Source organism: Diachasmimorpha longicaudata, chromosome 1 (assembly GCF_034640455.1).
Source record: "Diachasmimorpha longicaudata isolate KC_UGA_2023 chromosome 1, iyDiaLong2, whole genome shotgun sequence".
Taxonomy (NCBI): Eukaryota; Metazoa; Arthropoda; class Insecta; order Hymenoptera; family Braconidae; genus Diachasmimorpha; species Diachasmimorpha longicaudata.
The window spans coordinates 11,381,493-11,402,341 of NC_087225.1; the positions used below are offsets into that span (position 1 = coordinate 11,381,493).

General features: G+C 38.5%; 1 protein-coding gene and 1 long non-coding RNA gene across 2 annotated transcripts in view; one reads left to right on the top strand and one right to left on the bottom strand.

Moving 5' to 3' along the window:
* Nucleotides 1–20,849, bottom strand: part of LOC135164982 (neuropeptide SIFamide receptor-like) — a 44,690-nt gene that overhangs the window by 12,488 nt on the left and 11,353 nt on the right. Inside the window, exon 2 of the mRNA XM_064125827.1 lies at nt 3,009–3,108. Coding sequence (XP_063981897.1) covers nt 3,009–3,108 — 100 coding nt within the window. The remainder of the gene's footprint in view (nt 1–3,008; nt 3,109–20,849) is intronic.
* Nucleotides 91–5,337, top strand: LOC135165072 (uncharacterized). The gene is made up of 3 exons (XR_010299420.1): nt 91–163; nt 835–916; nt 2,141–5,337. It is a non-coding gene; the product is annotated as an uncharacterized LOC135165072 (long non-coding RNA).

Consider the following 20,849-nt stretch of genomic DNA (forward strand, 5'->3'; position numbering starts at 1 on the left):
GGAGGGGAGAACCAATCACAGAGCTGTTCCACTTCGGGCTGGAGTTTGCAGCGACTTTCAACCCCCAATGCTTATTTCAATTCCCACAGGTTTTTAGTGTTTTTTCGTGAGTGAGTTAGGATGATGAGTGTACCATAGGGCTGGCATCTTCACTGGCGAAGAGGTTTGTATTTTTTTCGAATAGCTTTCCCGATTTAACAAGCAAATTCGCTAATTTTAGAAGCTTCACAAAAAAATAACTGACAACTGATAACACGCGGTCTGGCTGATAGACGACAATAAACCGGTCATTTTCGGTAATTCTTTCCGCTTATCAGCAGTAAAATATTATTTTTTAATTCACCAACTCACTTCACAACAAATGATTACAAAAATCAAAACGATTTCCCCTCGAGAATACCGTGATTTACATTATACTCTCAACCAATTGTTAGTTAACAATATCCAAGTACTTTGAATACTGTTTCCTCAATAAAATATTCCCACTTTTGTAGTGAAATGTTAGAGCTAATTAACTGAACATAAGATAGTCCTCATTTCCTTTTCACTTTTTCTTTGTAACTTAAGAATTTCGCATTAAGTGTTTCCTCATAAAAAAATACCTCCCTTAAGGAAACTTGAGCATAACTTTCGTTTGGCTGCTCCCTCGCGTGCGCAAAGCTCGCATTTAATTATGTATTATCTCCTCAACTGTGCAAACCCGTTCATTACAATTTCTTCCAATAGCGGATGAATATTATAAACAAGGGGTAATCATAAGCAAAACCCTTCTTCCAAGAATATCCTTCAGGAAAACATAAATTTGAATATTTTATTGAATTTTCAAACCGCAAGAGCCCCTACAAGTCATCCGAGAGACGAATAATCCGAACCAACCCCAGAGTCAACCTGGATATGACTCTAAGGCGTCTGTGATGTACGTAAAAACTAATATTTAATCTGAAAAATATATTAATTGACCGGAAGGAGGAATTTTACCGTACAGTCTATTTGCTAACCCCCGGGGATTCTTCATATAACAACAGAAATATAAAAACATAGTTTATACTGTCAACTCTCCGGCAAAAAATATCTTTTGCATTAACAATTAGAGATCATCCAAACATGAATCGTAAACGAATTTAATTGGATTTTTTTACCAAAAAAATCAGCCAAAAACTGATAACGAACCATTTCATCTCATACAGCAAATTACTCGTGTATTTCAATATCACGATTTAATAACTTGTTTATCACATTGAATATCAGCCTCGCATTATGCCTACACGCCCCTTGCGCAATCCTTAAAGAAGGGGTCCGTTCTTTGACTCTTAGTATTACACCACATTAGGAAGCCTATACGGCTCACGGTGCAGTAACCTAACGACTAGCCGTAGATTTTTTTCTTTCTCCAACTCCACTGTGCTACGATAAATAATAATAACCAATGGATATCGCGTGTCAACCGATGAAATCGTCTACCTGGGATTTGTATTACTCGTGTGGTACTTGGGTTCCATTTTAATTCCAACCAGATCAGTGTAATCTAGTTGATTACATGGGGATATTTAATTATTATTTCCAGCGAATCGTCCGATTTTTAATTTCACTCTGAACTGATGATGAGGATGACAGGAATCACGGAGACGAAAAATTGATGGATACACTTTTATATTTGGTTATGTAATTATTTACTTCGTTATGTAGAATTTAAAAAGATGATGACAAGGTTTTCTGCAGAGCAATTTTCAATTTGGAAATTAATAAATATTAATATAATAAAGAATACAACTGTCCCTGTTATTTGATATAAGGTCATTGGGGAATTTTCGACCTGCCTAGTCAGTTTCTTAAATCATTTTCTATGAGGCTTTTTTTAAGACATTAAGATTATTAGTCGATAAAAGGGTTCGAATACAGAGCAATTATTTTTTTAGTGTTTTCTAAGAGAGTAATGTCCGCAGAAATAGTAAAGTTCCACGTGAAATTATGTTAGCTCCTGCCAAAAGCATAAACCCTTCCTGTATTTTATGATCAGGGTTGAACATGAAGAATATAAAAAAATTATTAAAAAAAAAGTAATAAATAAATAAATAAAAATGGGAAAAAAATTAATTCCTGAAAAATTTAATACTCTCCCGCTTCCATTATCTTCATTCAGGGATGGAGATGTTATGAGGGTCCAGCAAGCTCGGCAAATTTCACCGGATCGTCCACCCGACATAAGATTTTACGAGGAAACCACCCAACCCGGCACCAAGAACGATATTTGCCATCTATGCAAGCCCTCTCTTCTCAGCTTTTTTTTTCAAGTCGATGGCGGAGTACAGCCGGAGATTCGCTTCCGGTGTGGGAGGGCACTTTGCCAGTCTCGCCTGGTCTCTTCAACTCACCCTCACCCTCCTTGAGGATCGTACTTTTGGAGGCGGTTGAGAACAAACCGGGAGATGGAATTTTGCGTTTCCTCTGTCGCCTCCTTCCAGAGCCCCTCTCGTCTGTCTGGCGGAGAAGGGGGGCCCGTGACCTCCTGAGTTTCGGGGAAAATAACCATCAACATTGTGACCCTTGATAGCTCAACCTGAAGCTATCTATTCCCTCCTCAAACTAGAGCAGGTGTTGGATGTACTTTGCGCATTTTCTCGTTTCCGGGGACGTTTTCCCAATCGAGGATAAATGCCTTCTTTTTAGGAATTTTCATTTTATTTCCGAGTAATTGAAAACATCCCTTTCAGTCATGAAGTTTGTCAACGCTTGAAGACTAAACCCTTCAAGTAAGGTTTTGTCATATTTGTGAATTAATAAAGTTCATAAAGGATATTTTTCCATCTTTTCATACACAAAATATTTCAAAGTTAAGTCTTCAAATTGCAAAAAATCCCCGATTTTCCTACTATCAACCATCAAAGACAATTCTTCTTTCAATAAATAAAATTGAAGAGCGACAACAATGTATCCTTCACGCCAGATCCCATGATCTTCAAGTGCATAAACAATTGCATTGACATGTACAAATAAATTACTGTATTTACCTATCCAACGAAACAGCAACGAGACTGTAGACAGAAGCAGCAACCGAGACTCCCTGAACATAAGAAACGGTTTTGCACATGAAGCGTCCAAGCACCCAAGCTGAAACACATTAAAAAATGGAAATTTTAATTGAACCAAATCCAGGAGATTAATCATCAAGATCAGCGCATTCAATTCAATAATTGTTTTCGCATATGGCGCGGAGCAAGGGCACACCCAGTGGTCGAAATATAGGCCATGACTATAGGATAATTAATCGTGAAACGAGAGGGAGACATTGGAAACCTTTAATGCGTGGAAAACAGTGGGAAATGTCATCGGTTGCATTCATCGTTGTGCATAAATTGATTCACCCATGATACACGATTGGCTGTGGAACGGTTTCGTATGCTAACAACTATCATCCAACACACACTGGCATTAAAAACCATTATAAAGGATTTCAGTACGTAGGAAAGTGAAGGGCAGGAGCAGCGTTGAAAGGCAATACGAATCACCGATCGAGCGTTAAATGGTAATTATCTACTGTTGCACCGATTGCTGTTTGTGTTTATTATTATTTGTTTTTTATAGATTATTTAGTACAGTTTATCGATTGGCGGAGACAGGGGGGGATCATGATGATTAAGAAAATCTATTGACATTGAGGGTTTTGCAGTGATGGGTGGTATTGTATTTGCACGTCCCTGAGATGATTCAGGGCAATTATTATGTCAGATTGAGAATAATTTATATCTGAGACATACATTAAAGGTTTATAGAATATCAAGATTGGAGAATGAATGGTAATGGGGAAAACGGGAATTCTGATATTCCAGTTTTTATTATTGCACAATAATGGTTGCGGTGAACGGATTTTTGATGGAAATGTTGAAGTAGATTTTTTTATTGAGTTTTTCCGGAATATAATGTGGTTAATTTCATTTATATTAGTTGGGGATATTGAGACTTTGGTGGAAGTTCATTGATTGAGGCAAATGATAGAATAAAGATTGTTATTATCATATCATTGTTAATCGTTATGTTAATCATCGGTTTATAGAACATGAGAATTTATGGAGGAATTCTGTTATCAGTTTATGGCAGAGAATGGAATAGATCGAGAACTAAGTTTCTTAGTTAGGGAATCGATTTGCAGAAACTGGAATTATAATCGATGCAATGATTAACTGTGATTCATGCCCATTCGATAAAATTATGCGTGAACTGATAAAATATTTCCAACAGAAAATTGATGAAAGACAAATCAATTTTATGCATCTGAAATGCAATTAACAAACTATATTTTACCGAAAATGAGTTGAAATATAACTAATACTACTCGTTTGTTAAATTTATCACATTTCCACGGAAATGGCCGGCTATTCAAAATCAATCAATTAAATTATGTACGTATCTAAATGATAAAACGAAAGGTAAGCGACAAAATGTTAATAATTATTCGTAAATTATTGCATTTTCGTAATCTCCCATTATATCACTAACAGATCGTTCCACGAAAAGAAAAAATCGCAAACCTGGGTTTCGATTAATAAAATTGCCTTCGGACAATATTTTTTCACATGTCCTCTTAAACCCGCTCGCTACCCAGATAATGACATTTCACGTAGAATTTTTTTTTTTCGAACATTCGATTGCAAAAATAAACCAACACGTTTACGTTGATAGGTGATTTTCCACAGTGTACGGGGTGAGAGGAAGAGAGGAAATTTCGTGTAGGCGAATGAAAATATGCGAGCCCTTACGTCCCGCACACTCGGCCCATAAATTTATCTGAACTCGACTATTGCCTCCCACTCTAGCCGATAAAAACTGAAACCTTCCTCTCCACTAGCGTGCAACAGCACATTTTTTTTCACTCAATCCAAGTTTCTTCGTTTGTTCTCCATCCAAATTGCATTGCCCACTCTCACTTTTGGGGGGGAAAACAAGCGGGTACGTTGCATGCACAATATTGAGATGAATTTTTATCGCTGGAGCCAGTCTAGAATTGCATGCCAACCGGATTTAACCAAGCGTGATTTTCCGTTGTGTATATAATCTAGGGTTTGGAGGTGGAAAATTGACATAACAGTTTTGTTAATTGCAGGACATGTGTTGTTCCATTAAAATTCGAGTGATTTTGTAATGTTTTCGGACGGAGATTGGCATTGATCAGCATTTTTCGTGATATTTCAAACCTATTAATTAACAAAGGTAGTACAGTAGTGTTCATTATAAATTATTTATCGCTGCAATTATGAATCTATAATCAGTATTTTTTCATAATCTCACTTGACAAAATTAAAACCAAATGTCATGAAATAAATTATTCTATGATTTACTGTTCATTTATTATTCTTTTCATTGTTCATTTCCCGGAATTGAGGAAAATATGCTTGATAAAAAAAACAATATCAACTTTATTTTTCCGAACACATTATTTTTCCGTTCATCGATTTCAAACATATGTAGACGTGTTATGTCCCTTAAAATAGCAGTAGAAAACTCGTAAAATTCATAGTCCGAGGCAGGCGGATCGTTGAAATGTCGTGTGATGGTGCAGTCAATACTATGAAACTTCATTGAAAAACTCGTGACAATTCAACTATGAATATTGCCAGTATACGGGTAATAGCCGGTGGTACTCTATTGTTTCCTCCAACTCAATGCCCAATTTTACCACATGACAGTGTACAGAGGTACAACAATGGACCGCCATTAAGGACAATGGAGGCGTCTCGTGATCGTCAATGAGTATTTTATTTTCAGGAAGTTAAGACGACAAGTGATCTGAATGCTAATATTTTTCACCAGATTTCTAGTCTGTCTCCATTTTTCTAACATGACTATTGCGGAGAGAATTGTTGGAGTATTCGCCAACGCAAAACTTTTCTTTAAGTGAGGGAAATTTTCTAAAAAAATTACAATGATTATTTTTCCCATCCAAATCTTGGCCAATAGGATTGCACCATTCGACGTTATTTTGTATAGTCAACACGGTATTTCAGCGGATATTCTTGAAAATTACACTGGAAATTTTGCATGTTGATATATATAAAAAAAAACAAATGTTGAAGTAACCCTCAATTGTATCTGACAGATTAAATGGCAATTCGTTGAAAATTATGTCTCATGGTGCAATTCTATCGGCCAAGATTTGGATGCAAAAAATAATCCCCCGAATACCACTCGAACTTCGAAATTATCTGATATTTCCCTCAAGGTTCCCTGCAAACAAATAAGCTCGTCAAGTTTTCCAGAAAAATCACTCGCGCTTCGCGCTCGTGATTTTTAAACTGGAAAACTTGACACGTTCATTTGTTTGCAACGAACCTATCGGGAAATATCCGATAATTTCGGAGCTCTTGTGGTATTACATGCGATTATTTTTTTCATCCCAATTTCAACCAATCAAATGGTGGCATTTCCCGTCACGTGGTACAAGTAAGAGAGTTTTACTTCGGATATTTTTCGGATATTTCCCTGTTTGTTGCTAAGCAATGAAAATATCCGATAAACAATTTGTACGCGTTTCAAACCCCAAAACTGTCATTAGAAAAAATCAAGTTCAAAGACTTTACCTCGACATGAGCAGATTTGGACGGGAATCCTTGGAGATTATTGATCAAAAAATTTTTTAAAATGTTCCTAATAATACAGTGAAGACAAAAGCCACAATTTGGGAATAATTCTCTGCATTTTGTGCAGACAAAAAATATACGCTGGAGAAGCCACGACTACGAGTGAACAACCATACTATATGACGTGAAATGCCACACATTTAATTGTTTGAAATTGGAATGAAAAAAATAATCCAGCCAAATACCCCTCGACCTTCAAAATTAATCGGATATTTCCCTCCAGTTTCCCTGCGTAGCACCGATCGGGATAAGATTCGCAGAAAAACCCTCGCGCTTCGCGCTCGGGTTTTTTAACCTGCGAACCTTATCCCTCTCGTTGCTACGCAACGAAACTCTCGGGAAATATCCGATAATTTTGAAGGTCTTGGGGTATTACTACTGATTATTTTTCCTATCCAATAGCATTGTAATTTCATTTGACAATAATTCTACTATCGAGTTTGACTATTTCATTTTACGTTCACTTGACTTTTTTTTTTAATTTTCCCCAACTTTTGCCCGATCGGTCATCAATCTTCTTATCAATTTAACAAGACGAGCTACTCGATTTTATTCGTATCTTTATTACTACGACGATCATCCATTCACGTCGTATAATATTTAAAAGGTCGTTTTTCAATTAATTCTTCATGAAAGGCCCGTGTATATCCGATAATTCAAAAGGTTTTCAGAACAAAAGAGGAATTTCATACAGCTATACGAGTAGTTTCCAACTTTTCGCATAAATCACACGAAATCAATTGACTGTCTGAACAACTGAGATTCATTCGACGGCCAATTTTCGCCGGAATTGATTTTCCAATTAACAATTCAGTCCATGAAAGCCAGTGATGCCTAAAAATATTGCTCTAATATTTTTGGGAAATTAAAAAAAAAATCGTTTGTAATTTTTCAAATCTTTCCACACTCGTCTGTTTGCAACTAAACTACAAAATACCCAACAGTTGTAAAGCTCTTTGGGAATTCCTGAATTGAACTGAGGGAATTTCTTCAAATTGCATTGGTCATATCCCTTGGAAAGTTCCTAAATCCTTCACCGGAACATTTTTAACAGTGCGACACGAAAGGACGAGATAAATCTCGCAGCCCTTGAGTTTTAACCCCGATTACAAATCATTAATACTTTTCGCTCCATTAAATCCTCAATCGCCCCTATCATTTTACGACAAAGTACGTTACCTTCGGGGATAATTAAATGAGAGACCGTTGATTCAGTACGTGTGTGTACGCACAACACTCCAGACGCATACTTTCACTCAATTCTCACATCACAGATTAATCCATGTTACGCACGTTTTACGACTCGGTATTCATGACATTCTGATACACGTAATCGTGAGTGTTAGATGGAAAATCGATGATCGAGTGGTGATTATTGAAGAGGTCGTGACCCCCTGTCTATGTGCCTGAAGAGAATAAATCCATGTGATAGAGATACTTATTCTCAAAATGATATAGGAATGCAACGAAGTTATGAGATACACCGATTAAAAAAAGATGTGTTTAAACATTCGAGTAACAACTGCATTTTTATTTTCACTAGAATAAATCACAAGGATAATAATCAGCGAGAATAATAATTCTATTAAATTACCCACTTCAAAGATTGGAAAAATGATAAACGATGAAACAATAAAACTTGTGCATAAGAAATACATGTTTGTGAATTTCATAATTATGTCAATAACAATCAATTACTTGAAAGACTGTATTAAACATTTTTGAGCAATAAAATCGTCTCCATAAAATCTTTTAAGGCATCTTCCACTAAAGTTGCCCCTTTGCAATCCCATTACATTTTTTTTTAATAGTGTCTAGTTCATATTTGTTATTTGAGTGACAACTCCATTTGTATTTGCAATGTCAAATCTGAATTTCACTTAAGAAAAAAAAACTCATAACAATTCTCATCTACCGCAGAAACTCAGCGAAATTCCATAAAACTCAGCAGAACTCTCCAACTTTAGGAAACGATTTGAAGTCAGAAAATCGTGGTACCGTCGTTTGCAGTCATTGAAGCAATTTTTATTCTCAATCAATGGAGTCACTGGTTCAGCATTTATAGTTGAAACCCCCGAATAAATGCCCTCAAATGTTGGGTTAATTGAATTGAGGAGAAGCAGGAAATTCACCAGGTTACACTAACGCATTTCTCACTAATTTCCCACTCCCGTCTATCTCAATTTTCTCTTTTCAATCGCGTGGCGTAGTGTATTACTGGGTCACTGTGTGTGTAGTGGTTAACGGCTTATCGATCTAGCGACGCCTAATATAAGCCTGTAGCCTATTGCCATGGGCTCCCGCGCTCTCTCCTGGTCTGGATGGACGCTAGCAACACAAGACCGCGTGGTGGTGTTTTCATGTTACAACAACGATCCTCGTACAATGCGGATCGATGGATAATCTCCTGGTGCAAATAGCGGGGGATGCAGTAGGGAAACTAGTAGTCGAAATTGAAACACTCCTGTCCCCTTGTAACCGTTGAGGAAAATAGAAAGGGGTTTGTCAGTCTGAAAAGGAACTGCAGCAGAAAAATTTTTGCCTGCTGAAGATTCTTGACGAATGGTCAGAAGAATCTCGATTGTGATCTAACGAAATTCGCTGAAAGATTTTCAGAGGATAATATTTTTCTCAGAGGATTTTCCGAATTTTCCTTTGAAAACTATTTTTTAAGAACTCTCTTACGAATGTGACTTCAATTCGCAGTTAATGGATTGATGGAATTGAATCAGTCCTTCGTGTTGCTGACTGTTATCGATCCGGATTAATTAGAATTTAGACCATTCAGAACTTTTATATTTGATGTTTTTTTAATCAGCGATCCAACGTCCAATATAATGTTCTGATTCCTGTGGATGATGGGTTAAAAATCCGTTTCGATAGTCTCCTGACTAAATTCGAAATTGGAGAGGATAGCAATAATCATTGGTGTGACCTAGTTGAAGATTTGTAAAAACTTTTCCTTCTGGAAATCGGAATATCCTTGTTTTTTTACTGCAAATATATTTTTTCTCCTCAAAAAGAAGTCTGGCTGCTTTGAATTGCACTATTGGATCGGAGATATTGGCAGGTGTCTGTCGTACGAGCTTATCCATAACAGCTATAGTCAATTAGTCACTCTAAGTCAGTGTTGGCAGACCGCAGAGGGTCAACCCCCGCATTGGCTTTCTGACAAATTCGAGAATGATACGACAGCGATGACAGGCTTATGAGCCTGATCGGATAAATTTCGATAATTCCGAATTGCCACCGGAATTAGCCATTTCCACCTGACCGTATCATATTTGTTCTTATGTTATTGACATGAAAATTACGGAAGAAAATTTTTGATTGAAAAGTCCATCAAAGGCAAAAAAATAGAGGAATAAGATTATGAAAGCAAGACCTCCTCAGAGTCAACGATTTCAATGCTTCAAGTATCGGCTAAACAATTATTAGAATCACCAGAGCTGAACCCAGAAAAAAGAATTTGAAGTGAATGAACTTGATACTTCTCTCACAATCGAACCGAGTCTTTTCTCACTGGGAAAGGGTAAATGTCAAAGTTCTCTTGTGTTTCCTTGTTCGATTCCACCCACCCGGTCAATATTTGCACTGAGAAAATATTTTCCCCGTTTCCATTCCCGTTTGTACCAACTTTATCGCATTGCAAAATGATTCGTCAACATTGGAGACAAATGTGCGAATTTAGTTTCATTTCCAGTGACATAAAAATGAGGATTTACGTTTGTCCCTCAAGCCATTCATTTTTTTCAGGTTTATTGCTCAATAATTTACATATTCACACGGAATGTTATTTTGTTCAAACAATTCAATTTGACCTCATCAAATTTTCTGTTTCCAGGCGTTTGGATTTGCTGTTTACCAAGTAAATTATTTAACTCTTGATTTCTCCGATTATTTTTAGTGTCCTTGCATTTTTTAAAATAATTGGAGTTCCTATACAAGGTGAAACAATTATGATAAGGAAAATTTCAACATTTAAATAAATAAATAAATCGACAAAATGGTTTTCCTGAATTTTTAAGGCAAATAAAAAAATATTTTATTCTTTTCTCAATTTCCATCGAACCGCGAAACTTCCGTGAATTCTCAAATGACTGCAAACTGAACCAGACATATTTCAACCATGACTTTAACGACTGGAGATCGACTCACCCCACTACTTCATCCCCCATTGTTCAAAGAAATAAAATGAAACATCATCAGTAATTTTCACGCTAAATAAATTGACCAATAAAACTCCAAGTTTTTAGCATAAAAACTCCCGACTTGAGTTTTGTCTCCACGATTTACGACCGGACTGATGGCCCCAAATTCTCTCCCTCCTGAACCCCCCTGCCAGCGAGTTCCATCGAGCTTAATCGCAATGTTTATCTTCCTAACGTGGAAAATGGGAAAAACTGCGGTTAATTTTTTTTTCCGGTGAAAAATGACGATTTCCAATCCCGCCGAGACCTCCGTGAATTCATCAGTGGCCCTGAGATTCCGTATTATTAAATTAACGTCACTTCACGGTGAAATGACGGGGAGGGAAACGAAATTTTGTCAGGGGGAGTGGTTCAAAAGTTTCTGAATTATTAATGGAAATTAAATTGCCCGGAAACGTACACTGGGGGTGTTTAATGCCGGAATGTGATTGTGGAGGAGCTCACCGGGTCATGAAGAAACTGTAATCGATCATAAAACTCAGCCGAAACGATCCTAAGATCGCGTACCTCGAAACAAAATGTAAAATAAAAAATAATAATAAACGTGAATACTATGTAACCTTAACAATTTATGAATCGTAAAAATCCGATATGGGAATTGGAGGATGGACCAATATATCGAAATATCTCGAAATCTCGACTCAAACCGATGCGTTACCACCTGACGAAATTGTGAGGCACAATCACATGAGGTACAGTCAAACGAGAAATATGTCAAAATACAGTGATAGTCAACTGAACTACAAATTTTCTAAATTAGTTTTTAAAAAAATTCCTTTACTACTGTACACAGAGAAAAATACTTAATTAAAAATTACGCGAAAGTTGAGAAGGGACGAGGGTACCAGAATATTTCGTAGATTATTGCCAATTGGTTATCAACATTAACTGCACTGTATGCAATACGAGACTGTCATTGTGCCCTTCATTATTCCCATTGTTTTTTCCATTTGTAATGAAGAATAATTGCCCCCATCAGTATCAATGACTCGCTGCGTTCGAAAACCTCCCCGAGATGACACTGCAGAAAAGCGTTGAAATATCGAACGAAAGAGAGATGGAAGTACGTCTGTATGAAAGCCCGGGAACGTATCGATCACGGAAAACGAGTCGACGCCCTCGACGAGCCGATGAATGTGCCCACGGGGGAGGTAGCGAGGTTAAAATCCCCCACGTTGACAAGCCCACCGTTCCTCCCCTCTCGGCCCTCAACCCCTCACAAATATCTCGTTGAGCCCTCTCGTGAAATAAAAAAAACACCCCCCGGGCTGGATCATTACCCCTGGGACGCGTCTGGTGCGAGGGATTCATTGAGATGAGAGGTTAATACATTCGATTTTTTGCATCAACAAACGGGAGAGAATGAACAAACGTTTACGATCCTCGAGGACCACTCGGTGAAGGGCTCGTTGGATGATGGAGAAGAGGCATTTAGTGGAAACACTCCGATCAGTCCTGCACTCTCCGGGTGTCACTTGGATCTCTCTATCGACGAGGGATTATGCGATAATCGCGCCGGATTAACGGTGGATTTTCGAGCCGACGCAGAGGATGAAGGGGTTTTTTATTTCATGAGGGACACCCTTAGGGGGATTTACTGGGCTCTTGCAAATCAACAGTATAAATGCGTTTTTACGATTTCACAGTTATTGACATTTGATTGAGATTTTACCATGAGGTGCCCTATTCTAAAAAAATGAAAAATAATTTTCGAAAACAGCTACCCCTGAGGGTAGCTACGATACTCAGCAACAATCTGAGGGATATGTCGAGAGTTTATCGTAGAATCAATTTAAATGGCCGGCTGGTGTAGTTATAGAGCAGATAAAGTCCATGAAATCGCCGACATCTGGGGGGAGTAGACTAACCAGAAGGCGTTTCTCAGGTGTCACTTTCCACAGCATTCCTCCAACCCCCTTGATGATTTCACAATTTCCCCGAGGGTGGCTTCGAACGGAGTCAAATAAACTATCTCAACTAGTCGTGTGTGCAACCACCACAGGGGGAGGGAAGAGTATCTGTGTGACATTGAACAAAGTGATGGAAAGTACGGGGTGGGGAGGGAGTGAGGGGAGAGATAGTGGGCCAGAGACGAGTTTTAGGGTACGTTAAACCGCTTACTCTTGACATTATCCCTGGAAAACGAGGGTACACTCGAGAGTTCTGTATGAAAAGGGAGTTTGGTATGCAACTGGAATTGGAATTAACGCTGCTTTTCATCGATGAGAGTCATCACAGGGGATGAATGAGATTTTCAATAAGAGAATCCCATTTTCAGGGACAGGATTAAAGATGATATTTCATTTCAAACCGTTTAATTTCTTCATGAAAAAATTTCCTAGCGTAATAATTTATTGTTGAACATTTACAATGTTGAGGAGAAATTAGCTGACGCTATGGAGTTAATTATAATTATAATTAATGCGTGGTAATGAAGACTAATGAAGGAAATTCATGTCGATGGATTATTCAATTTTTCTTTCATTGAAAGTTTCATGAAATACCAGTTCCAACGGAATTTTAGTCAAATTCAATATTAAAAATTCCTAATTACTCGATGGAGAGAATGAAAACACCTCCATTACTCCTCGAATATTCCTGGAAATCAGGAAAAAACAATGAAAAAGATTGCGAAATTGTTTACCAATTGTAAATTCTACCAAATCCTCTTTCCAATTTCCAAGTAAACGATACTTCAACTTGAAAAATCACCGATAAACCTCTCATTAAATTGAAATAAATCTCCCTCTGCGTAACTCCCCCACATTACTGAAGCATTTTCAGTTTCACGGTCGCACAGCAAAACTTTGTCGTTGGCAGTGCCAAAGTCGATGCACAAAATCCACCCCCATGATCTTGGCTATCACAGAGGAAGAATAAGGAGACGATTTCTCCCCCGCTAGTCTAAAAACCCAGACTTGATTCACGGCCAAGTGATAATTTTCCTTTACTCGAGACCGACGTTACCCAAGGTCTCGGTCCTCTGCATCATCCCCCTCGGCCCCCGCATCATCCCCCGACCCGCCAGTCAGTGGCAAAGCTATTCGCATACACGTGTACCCAAGTTTTGGTGTATTGGTAGTTGATGGACGCTGACTGCTGAGGCGGCAGTAGAAAATAGATGAGCCAGTGGGTGGTCCACGATGATGGAGGGGGTTGGCCAAGGGATGGAGGTGTATAAGAATATCCGAGGCATTTATTTCACAAGGCCAGAGAGTACCAGGGTTATGGTGCACAAGAGACATCGGATTTCGATTAACTGGGGAAGAACATGGTAGGAATTTCTAAATCCTCATCGTGTCATTCCTCAGCTGCAATCAGGACTCCATTGTCTTCAGTGGTGTGCACTTCCTGGCGTTGATTGAATTGTGGATAAAGAGATGTTATCATCGGATGGATATTAATTGTCGGAAATTGTCGAGATTGCTGAAGAATTTCTGAAGCTTTGCGGGGGTGGAAGTTAATTTGCTGTGAATTTTGGAGAATTTCATGATTTTTTGGTGATCACACAGAGCTGATAATTTTAGCCAAAATTTTACAGACCAATCTCCAATAATGATATTTTTTAATCCCATTAATTGATTAATTGGGAACCTCTCATCGGTCCCCTAATAAAAAAATACCACTTTCATTAAATTATCCCGTCTGAATATAGTGTAAGGTCAGTCTTCTGAGAATTGATCGTTAACCATCGCCACAATTTCAATTTTCCTTCATCACAGCAAGCCGATCAGCTATAATTAGAAAACAGTCTTCCAATTAATCAAACGAACTGAGAGACAGAATGAATTTCCGGAGATGATCCACTAGTTTTAATTTCTCAACTCCCTCCAATTTTTAATTTAAAGTTTTTAAATTATACTTGGAAGTTTTATGGGACAGAAGGTGTCAAGAAACTGGGATAAAGATTGGCTATCAATTTTTAGGGTGGATCTAGAAGAGACACGTCCTTCAACTGAGAGAACTTCCTGCTCAGAATACTTTACGCTGTTTGCTTTTTTACCGGGAAATCAGGGCTAAGGGGAGGGGAAGGGCGCGGGTGAGGCCCTTCCATCGATCAAACTCCCTTGTCCCGGTTTCAACTGGTCGAGAGTTGCCTGAAGGAGAAAGGGAAGAAGACATTCTTACAAACTGATCCTCTAGAATATCAAGTGTTCCCTATTTAGGGGCATTGAAACTCGATGTGAATTGTAGGGAGAACAATACGATGAATGGCGGAGATTCAGGGACGTTCCGAGGAAAATTGCGGGTATTATGAGTCTGGCTGACCACTCGGTGAGATACTCCACTGAATGGTGGAGAGAGAGTTTTTGTTGCGACGAAAAAGTGACGAGTTTTTATGTACCCGTGGTCGAGGTCGCTTTATGCTAGATTTTTCGTTTAGTGATTCCAGGAATTTATACGAAATGGCAGAATTTTTTAGTACAGAAATATCAATCTATTTTCTCATGGAAATTTGAAAGTTTTATGGAAAAATCCGGCAAAATTGTAAATTTTATTCAGAAATCAATGAAATTTGCTGTGGAATATTTTATGTTGTCACAGAACATTTTAGGCAGTTACGACATTTTCGGAAAAATTTTAATCAATTGTTCATAAAATTTTCCAAATTTGGTACTAAATTTTTTTCAACCACTCTGCCACTTAGAATTTTTCCCCGAAGACTGTATGATGTTTACACTTTCCCGTTAGATGCTGTCGCATCACTTTTATCTTCCCGATCTTTGATGTCAAGCATCAATGTTTAGAGTGATAACGAGGTAATGGGAACTAGGTGACAAGTACAGCCAGGATCATCTCATCTCGACCCTAAAATACTCAAACTTGATCGCGATATGAGCCGAGTGTCATCATTTTATTAACTAGTGAATCACCCGAAGCGACAAAGGGGTTAGTATGCTGGCCCTTGAGAATGGGTCTTCGATACCCTGTTCCATGATGATCCAATTCCCCTGGACCCGGTCAAGAGTGTGTGCTTGCGGAGTTTTTGCTGATTTTCACCATCAAAGGAAGTACTTTTTGGTTTTTTTGTCCCTTTTTTCCTCAGACATTTATATCCCCAAATGTACCTCACTCTCGGCCTCTTAAATTAAAATAGTGAAGTATCTTTTCTGGGAATTCTCGGTGCTGATAATAATTATAAAAAATGACGATCGACGAAAAATCATTATCGGGCTTTTAATTTCCAGTCAGCACAAATGTACAGTCCTCGATGGTGAGTTGGACCCTCTCAAAGGTCACAGAATTATTTGTTCTTAAAAATTGTGATTTCTCACAACATGGGAAAAGGGAATTTAATGAAAAATATAATTGTTCCAGATCTGATAAGAAAATTATTTGGTTAATATTGAATGATCACGACAACGCGTTGAAGACACAGATGTGAATGGCAATTAAAAAAAATCACAGGTAATTTCTTTGAATAGAGAGAAAATCAATAGCCACTCAACTCTACGACCCTATTATCACCGTACAAATGTAATCAACAGCCTCGAAACCCCAATTGTATTTTTATTCATCCGTTACATCGGCACCTTTTTATACCTATCGCAGGCTACTATTGGCCTATCCATTATTGATTCGATTATAGAGGTTTGTGACAGGGCCCCGTGATCAGGTAGCTATGAATTCGTAATGGTCCCCAAGTGACAACTTCACATTGAGGGTTTTAATCGATTAATGATCGAGGACGGGATTTAAATCTGAATTCATACCATTGCCACTTTTTCATTAATATATCCTATATACCTCTCAGATATTCTCATCACATCACACTACCCCCAAAAATTTAAACAGTTCTGGCTTTATAAATTTAAAAACCCTCGCGACAGTTTCATTTTTCGTCTTCCAATTATTTTTATTCCCTTCGGTTTCAATGGCAATCGGCAATTCTCTGGTTTGTGTCCCTGAATGAACTCAAGGTCAGCCTCGTAAAGACGATTAATCAATCGATCTATAAAATTACAATTTTTATCTACCAGTGAGTACCACAATTTCACAAGGGCAGTGTATAGGTTCATTTTTTTGCCTCCAATCCTTGAAGAAATATTCCCAACCGAGATAAATTGACGATCACACTCTTCCCCATCAGTTTCATTGTCAAGATCGCACTGACATCCAAGAAAATGAGAAAAGTTAGACGCGGAAGTGGCTGGAGGAATTCTTCATCTTCCCGAACAAAAAAAAATTGATAAAGAACAGTACACACAAAGTTTCGACGAGCAAAATTCAAGGAATCACAGAGAAGGAAGGAGAGCATCGGTATTCTCTTAATCTGTGAGTCGAGTTTTTAAACTTCCGTGAAAATTACGACACCTACTCTAAACCCCTCGAGTCCCATTTAGAATTCCAAATGGATATGTGGAATTGAAAGTCGAAATAGCTTTCGCTTCTTCGGCGGTGCGTCTGACTGTATCCGAATTTATCTACTTGCAAAATGACTTCGTGTTCGGGTGCCTCGATTCTCATGACTAATAGCAATAATAAGCTGTCAGTGGCTCCAGCTGGTTGGACGGGGCCCTCAGTCCTACATCCGTTTATGACTGATAAATTTATTTATCTATAAATATTTTTATAACAATCTGAAATCCCTTAAAAATCAGTAGAAATACTCTCGCTCTCCCTAAGGTCTTTACCAGTAATATCAGTCGAAATTTGTCAACACTGCTCTCTTTGTTCCCCAAATAAACCTGAAAAAATCCTAAACAAGATGCCTCCACTGTAACTACAACCCCCGTAAAACAACCCCTATTCTTCTCATCGTAATGAAGCCAGATGCGCGCAAAAGTCCAAACATTTGAGTGAGAAAAATCTGAAAACTAAGGAGTCACTCGCTCAGGGGATGGATAGGAAGCATTGAGGGATGAAGTGGGGGGTTGTGCGGACAAATGTAGGGAGTTGTGGAAGAGAAGCCGAGCCTAGATGTGCACAGTCGCCCTCAACTGTTCCACATTGGGCTGCGCGGGGGGAAAAAGGGGAGAGCGAGAGGGAGAGTTTACTGTACCTCGGGCTGGTAGATTAGCCTGGCAAATGTAGGGCAAACTCTTCAGTGCACCTTCTCCCTCTCACACCCCTTCATCTCCACCCCCCACCCATCCTGCTGTATCGCAGGAGACCTCGCCAGTTGGTTGCACCCCGCGAGCCTCTCTATTCGACTAGTCGACTCTCGGGACAGTTGGGGTGTGCGCGGGCGCAGTGAAGCTCGAAGGGGACACTGCCCCGGTTTCAAATCGCCTTCAAGGTTCCACCGACCCGGCTCTCCGAAGGGGTTTCTCTCTCGCACATGCTGGTGGTGGTTGGGCCACCTCAAGTAAGGTACACACACCTTATTTATATATTCTCATATCGCGTTCAGTCCACCCGACCTAGTATCTTCTTTACGACGATACGGAAAGTTATTTATCAATCGATTTTATCAAGTCGTTTAGACTGCTCAGGATTATCTGGGAGAGGGGTTTAATACTGGTTAAATGTGAGGAAATTTTCAAGACTTGAGGAGGTGGGAAAAATTAGTGGAGTGTGGGATCCGGGAAGTTTTTGTTAATGTCAGAAATTTTTGTTAATGTCAGATCACTCTGGGATAATATTGAGAAAGTATTTAATTTTTTTACAATTTCAAGAAATTTTGATACTGGGACTTTGTAATAAATTGGTTTCAATAGAATAAATAGAAGTCCTGGGGTTTGTAATAAATCAGTGGATATTATAACCTCGTCTGATCTGCATGACCTCTGTGTTTCAATTGCTTGAAGTGAAATTACAATTTTCATTAAGAGCTCAACCTGTCATTCCATGTACATATTACATCTTCATGTAAGTTTATTTGTTTTCGTGGAAATATGGTATAGGGTTGTGACCCCAGAGTCCGATTATGAGGCTGTTTATATTTCCTATGGATTGCGAGCAATTGAATTTTCTGTGAAATCCAAAATTCCATGAGTTTCGCTCCTCCAATGGAATTCATAACCGTCTTCTGAAAAAATACTAATCAACGCTTCGTAAAACATGGTTTATGATTCGCATGACCTTCGTGACCCTTAAATGACCCACATAACTTCTCTCTGACTATCCGACCTCCCAATGACCTAAATAACCCTTCGGTACCTTAGAACCCCCATGCACCACCTGATTTCGATTAAAATTAGACGAAATTGTTTGGATCAAATTATTATCACCCCCTAAACTGATTCATTAAATCGCAAAGTTAAAATCATTTCTGGTAGCATCAACATCATTTAGAATAGAAGTAAATGTCAGAATATTTGAAGCCGTCGGATTATGAAGCGAAAACATGAATTTATTTCTTCCAGTGGGTCACCTTTTATAGGATAATAATCGAGAGGGACATGACCTTTGGGGGTAGATCTCTCACGGCACAGTTTCACCGAGGGGTGTAGGCTATTGGGGGAGAGGGTGAAAAGGTGACTGGGGGGCAAGTGCGAGAGAGGTAGTGACCGAGATGCATGACCTGAATTCCGGTACCCCAGGTGTCCCAGTGCCCTCCAATTTCTGTGCCCAGTGTTATTTTTCCCTCTCTCTTCTCTCCATTGTTTTTCTTCGACCTTGGCTTCAGTGGGTATTATTATCGAGGGGCTGAAATCGAGTGTAGGTCTCGATAGTTGTTGCAAAAGAAGAATTGACGCTGTCGGTTTCTATTTCAAATGTTTCCCATTTCACATTGAAAATAGGGATTTTGATCTACACAAATGGATTTTTAGACTCGACTATTCAAAATCAAATCAAAAATATTCAATACATATTTCATAAAATATTTGTGACAAGGTCTTTTAAATTTAACTGACTGACCTCCAACTTTTGCAGACAATATTATTCTAATATTGCGGTAAACATTTCTTTTTCTGTTAGTTATTTTTTTATTCATCAGTAAAATACGGTCAGTCATATGTCAATATATATCCAGATGTGGCCCAAAGATAGTATTGGAGCTCACGAGGTCAAAGTTAATACCACTGACCCAAAAAACGAAAAATTTTCGATGTGACAAATACACTGATTTAATTTATTTTAAAATTAACCTCCAAGTGATGAGAACACCTTGGCGAATTCGCGATTCGCAATTACACTCAATTTGATCTCAAATCTCAGGAACCATAAATTACCCAAATTGATTGTCAGTCAGAGCTCAGCCTGACCATTTGACATTGGCCAAATGGGGCCAGAGCGTATAAAGCGACCGTATAAACACGATACACATGTATGGATAGTGTAGGGGGTGGATGTATGGTCGCAGTCATAAATTTCAAAACCCGTACCCTTGGCCAAACGAGCGAATCCAAAATCCCCGTCCCCGTTGTTACCACCACACCCTTGGCTTATTCAGCCCCCCGCCACCTCGTCTCTTCATGGGAATCCTGGACTCTCACTCTACTCCTCACTGCCACCCACACTTTGCTCATCCACAGGACTATGAAATTCCGCATGATTGAGAGAACAATGCGCGATGGAATACGGAATGGGATTTGATGGGAGCGCTCAAATAACCGCAAAATCAGGGGGTGAAATGTCCATGGCGATTTCATAATCTCTCATGAGGTTATCAGTGCATATGCCGTTGCATTTGCCAAATTATTGTGAATTCAAACGGAATTTCAACAATGTAAATTATTTTGATATTGATTTGCATCTGAAAGATATTACTGTTCCCAAAAATTTTGAAGACTCTTGGACTCGTCGATCCATAAAAAACATATAAAGTCACCTTTTTGTGATTCATAAAATATCCTACAAAAAATATCTAAAGAAAACATTTACGAAGTGACAAAAGCGTTCTTCAATTCCTCAAAAAAAATATTCTCCATTATTTTGCAAATTTTTATGGAGAAACTTTTTCACTGTTAATAAAATACCCTATAAAAAATATGATATTTATCCTAAGCCACTTCGTCGGGAAGATATTCCCGGAATAATCGCTGAATCCTCTTATTCAACCGGAATAAATCAATAAAAAAATTAATATAAAAAGCCTATATCATCGGAATGAACTTGG